This window comes from Lotus japonicus, chromosome 1, assembly GCF_012489685.1.
Source record: "Lotus japonicus ecotype B-129 chromosome 1, LjGifu_v1.2".
NCBI classification, from domain to species: Eukaryota; Viridiplantae; Streptophyta; class Magnoliopsida; order Fabales; family Fabaceae; genus Lotus; species Lotus japonicus.
The window spans coordinates 57,194,229-57,199,778 of record NC_080041.1 but is presented as its reverse complement, the minus strand read 5'-3'; the positions used below and the strand labels follow the sequence as shown (position 1 = coordinate 57,199,778).

General features: G+C 37.7%; 1 protein-coding gene across 1 annotated transcript; it reads left to right on the top strand.

Moving 5' to 3' along the window:
• Positions 1-2,507: 2,507 nt before the first annotated feature.
• LOC130731397 (protein PHOSPHATE-INDUCED 1-like) lies at positions 2,508-3,763 on the top strand. Its single transcript, XM_057583689.1, has one exon. The coding sequence runs from the start codon at positions 2,598-2,600 to the stop codon at positions 3,555-3,557; it is 960 nt and encodes a 319-aa protein (XP_057439672.1). The 5' UTR covers positions 2,508-2,597; the 3' UTR covers positions 3,558-3,763.
• Positions 3,764-5,550: the final 1,787 nt, after the last annotated feature.

Genomic DNA, 5,550 nt, shown 5'->3' with positions numbered 1-5,550 from the left:
CCCTTCACAAACCTAGGATCAAGAACCTGTAACCAACCCTTAAAGAAATAGAAAGAGAAACAACAACAAAATGAACAACATCTGCACGCTTCGAGGCAGTCAAGAACCTGAAGCCATCGTCGGTACCTCGCTAAAGCCATCGCAAAGAACGTTTCACCCAAGTGACAACCATTGAGGAGACTAATAGCCTAGGAAGCAACCACCTCCAAGCAAATCTGACAAATACGACATTCAACACCCTCCTAACCTTCCACATTGAGTTAAAAGTCTATGCACGTGATGATACTCCAATACAATCGAAGATACCATCAATGAAAAAGGTGAATATCAAATGAGTAGGGTCGTCGTCCTCCTTCCTTTGAGCCCTGTCGACGTCATCGCACTCTGTTCACCTCGAGGAGGCCACTGATCGATTTCTCCGGGCCCCAAAACCAGGTCCTGTCGTCACCCATCGTAGCATCCTCGCAAGGCCTTCCTTTCATCTTCCCTAGTCTCGATCTGCTCACCTTTTCACCGTCGACTGCCCTAACACCCAAGCAATAATCACATTTCTTCTTCCCTAGGACGAACTATCGTCGTCACTCGTCTCCTTGCCGTCATCTGCACCCTCTTCTATTTGCCCAGATGCGACGTCACTAGTTGGGCTAAGAACCCTGGCAAAGCTTTGAGGAGCTCCATCCTTAATGGCTTTATTTCTCTTTTCCATCTACTATATTTTTTATAAATATTAGTGATTAATATAATGATAAATTAATTTTAATATTTATTATTTTATTTTAACAATTTAAATCTTTAATCATCTAAATATAATATCATTGAACCAGTGATTACTTTTTAAACTTAATTCATTATGTATTCTTTTATTAATATTTTCTCATCAAATTATTGTTCCCGAATGATTGCTCATGTATTAAGAGGCGGGGACGTATGAGTTGGGGAGAGGAACATTCAGGGATTAATCCCTAGAGAATGCAATTTATCTTTCTGACGTACTAAAAAATTATCGTTAGCTAATTTTAGTCTATAATATTTTTTTATCTATAAAAAAAATTTATATTTAATAATTAATAAAAATGAAAAATATATCCCCTCTTCAATATTTTATTAATTATAATTTATATTAAATATAAATTAATGTTACTTTTTTGTTTTAAAATAATATATGATACATGTTGGAATATTACTGAACCGTTGAATGCTTGGATGATTTTACTTCATTTACTTGTGCTAATTTAGACAAGTCCTTAAAAACATGTATCAATTTTATGGAGCCTAAGACCTATAACCAATAAAATTCTTTATACAAAGACACAACCTAACAATTTTGCTTAGTTAGAACATTTATATTATGTAGGAATTAAAACCAAATTTGAGTGTAAAACAACTAAAAATGAAATAGATAATGGTAAAATTAGTTCTTGATTTTATAATCAAATTAAATTTTACATTCGGTGGAAAAATAACGTTTAGTGACACTAAAAAACAAGCAGTAATTATAAAAGTAACCGCCGCTAAACGTCATTTTTCCACCGGATGACTAAAATTAAATTTGCTACAAAATTGTGACTAATTTAATTTAACCGTTAACCCCAAACAAAATTTAAATTTTATTTTAGAAATTTGGAAATAGTTAAAAGAAGTTTCGACAAATGAACCTAGCTAGATGATGGGACATGGAACCAGTTGACTGCGAAAGCAACGTCTGCATGGTGATGGCGTGGCGCCATGTAACGTAGTCTAATCTAGGTGGAATGAAGAAGCAATCCACTCTGTGCTGTCACGTGCCTTAGGCGTGGCTCATTTTTCAAATGTCAAAAAACTGTAGGAGGTTATGTTTACATCACGTGCTTCCTCGGATACCTCCAGAGCCATTCATTCATTCATAAAATTGGATGCCAGTTGGCTCCACCCATCCTCCCGCGCTTCCCCATAAAAATACACTCCATTCCAGACTGTCACCCTTCAACGTCTCTCTCCATAACTTCACACACCCACACACTCTCCCCATTCTACCCCTCCCATGCATTCACCCTTATCCACTTCTAGGGGTATTCTCGTCAAACACTCTTCCTTTAATTAATCTTAACTGGCCCAAGCTGTAGATGCTTTTGTCACCTACCCTTCACTTATTTCCACAAAGGTTGCACTTCCACTTTCTTCTTTTGCATTTTCCTGAGGTGAAACCAAACTACCTCTCTTTTTCACTCCCACGTCGCGTGGTGTTCACGCACACATTCAAGCTTAGCGCGTGCTGTACACGCGAGTGAAACAACGTCGACACTGTGGGGTCCCCCTCTTTCGCTTACTTACTGGACAAGCCGTGGCTCGTAAATGCCAGAGGGGCTAACCACTTCCCTCGCACAAAAGTCACTCTTTAATTAATCTCTGTCCCTTTCTCCCCAAGACAATCACAGTTAAAATTAAAACACATTTTTATCAAATACTTTAAAAATATTCCCAATATTTATAAAATCCCACTTGTTCTTCCACCTATATAAACCTCTCTTCCACTTCATTCATCCACATCCCAAAATTACAATACCCATCTCATCCATTTCAAAAAACGAAAGAAAGAAAGGCCATTCCACTCTCTAAAAATGGCATCTTCTCAAATGTTTCTCAAGATCTTCCTTCTAATCTGTGTCTTTCACCTCTCCTTTGCTTCTAGGAGGTTGAATGAACTGGTTCAGGACCAGTCCCAGCTACTTCAATACCACAACGGTCCTTTGCTATACGGCAAAATCTCCGTGAACCTGATCTGGTACGGCCAGTTCAAACCCTCTCAAAAAGCCATAGTCTCCGATTTCATCACCTCCCTGTCATCCCCAACCACCCAGACAAACCAACCATCCGTCGCCACGTGGTGGAAAACCACCGAGAAATACTACCACCTCACCTCCAAGAAGAAAACCACCACTCCTCGGCTCTCCCTTTCACTGGGAAAACAGATTCTCGACGAGAAGTACTCGCTCGGGAAATCACTCACGAGCAAGCACCTCGTCGAATTGGCTTCCAAAGGAGAACAGAGAAACGCGATCAACGTGGTTCTAACCTCTTCTGACGTGGCGGTGGAAGGTTTCTGTATGAGCCGATGTGGGACTCACGGGTCTTCCGCTTCGTCTGTGGGCCCCACGAAGGGTAAGAGTTACAAATTTGCTTACATCTGGGTGGGTAACTCTGAGGCCCAATGTCCCGGCCAGTGCGCGTGGCCGTTCCACCAGCCGATGTATGGGCCTCAGAGTCCGCCGCCGTTGGGTGCGCCCAACAATGATGTAGGCCTTGATGGAATGGTCATCAATCTCGCTAGCCTCTTGGCCGGAACCGCCACGAACCCTTTTGGAAATGGGTTTTTTCAGGGTGCTGCTGAGGCTCCATTGGAAGCTGCATCTGCTTGTCCTGGGGTTTATGGTAAAGGGGCTTACCCTGGTTATGCTGGGAATTTGCTGGTTGATTCTGCTACTGGTGCTAGCTACAACGCCAAGGGTGAAAATGGGAGGAAGTATTTGCTTCCTGCTTTGTATGATCCTGCTACTTCAAAATGTTCAACGCTTGTGTGAGGATTGACTGTCCACTGTGATTGATTTTCATCAATGTTCTCTGCTGCTACCTAGCTAGCTACCACTACTACTACTGCATTAACACGGGAATAGTATGTTTTTTGTACAAATAAGAATTATGTAGGATTAATTCGTTGATTTGTTTATTAATGATATAGAAGCAAATGTACTTGTGTTTGCTTTTAAAAATATGATTAGCTTTATTACTTTGATTCTCTCAACCATTACTTTATTACCCTGAACCAAAACCCTGCTTTAAATTTTTATTTTATTGATCATGTTTATGTTGAAGAGTTTTTTTTCTTTTTGGGTTAAAGAGGTTTGGTTTTTAGGAGAAGCCCAAATGGCAGTCAAAAGACATTTATGACTAGACTTTAAAAAGGGTAGCCAGCTAGAACAGCTATGCATCTTCAAATAAGAATTGAATCTTTTGCTAAAAAAAAAATGAGAATTGAATCACATAGCATGTTTACGTTATAGTGAAAAGGAAGTGTCATGAACTTGAAAAAAAAAACAATTTAATGTGAAGTAGCCGTTATGGACGTGATGACACCGAATAAGGTAACGTTAAAGAAAAATATTAATATTGTAGTTCATATGATTAAACTTGTACTTTTATCACCTTGTCAAAGGTAGCTCAGTAGCTCACCCTCATTTTTGTGGACATAATTTTTCTAGCTGGCTTCAAGGTTAAATTCCGAATTTCCAAAATACCCTATTAGCCCATACCGTTTAAATTCATGAATCTTGCTTGAGGTAGACATGCCCTCATTGTGGAAATGGACATTCTAGCTTCATGGGGTCTCAAATTTAAATTAATGTTCACCATGCTATATATCTTATCTTGTTTCACAATCCTAAACAAAAGTGAAAATAGTTAAATCTATTTTTTACTCCATCAACAGTTAGATTTAACTATACTTTCTATAGTTTCTAACTTTTATGTATTTTGATCCTTCAACATTTTTTACTAGATTTATTCTTCGAATTTTTCAGTTCTTCGAATTTTTCAGTTCTTACAATTAAGTTTCGCAGTCATACTAACAATTATCAAATTTTTATTTTCTGAACCAAATATTCATAAATTGAATCAATTAAATCATTATAGATTTTTTTCATTGAAAATTTATCATTCAAAATTAAGAGGTAGATTGGTATTAAGAATCCTTGTATGCTTTGCCTGTCACGGGTCAATCCTTGTATTAAGAATCCTTGTATGCTTTATCGTTCAATTGTCTCTTGACTGTACGTAGTTGTTCAAATCAGTAAAGGTAGATCAGAGATGAATAAGAAATAGAAATAAGGATTGAGCTAAAGGCCACAAGTAGTCTAAGACAATCAATGAATGAGTATATCACAAAACATGAAACCCTGTCTATCTTTATATAATCCTAAAAATCTATTTAATAAAACTCGAGCTAAATATGATTAAATGGAAGATAAAATATGCAATCAATTTCCTAATAAAACATGAAATCCTAAACGAAAAATTTCTTATAAACCAAAAATTACTAGAACAAAAACAAATAATAAAATGTTGATAAGCATTGTTATATATGAAATGATCAACGGTCTCATTAATGCTATGCCCTGCATCGTGTTCTTGTGTGCTAATTTGAGCTTTGTTCACTTCAGTGTCATGTGCTTTGCTTTGCTTTATAGAAGAGAGAAACATTGAGAATGAAAAGAAGAGCAAGAAAAGAAAGAATAGTCCCTGGCGCGTTCGCGCAAAACTACTTGAAAATGAAATGTATGGAAGCAACCAACCAAAAAATCATATATGCAAAAAGAGAAAGGGAATGGTTAGTGAATCCCAACATGAGTGGGATTAAGGAAGGTAGGGCAACTTCGAGGTTATGCAGCTAGAACTGGAGTTTCTACAAACTTGACTACTAAACTATGTGCTTGGGCTGTCCGTACTTGTCTTCGAATTTCCTTGGCTCGAAGCTTCAAAAAGGGATATAAAAAAAAAAGATAGGGCACACTAAGACTA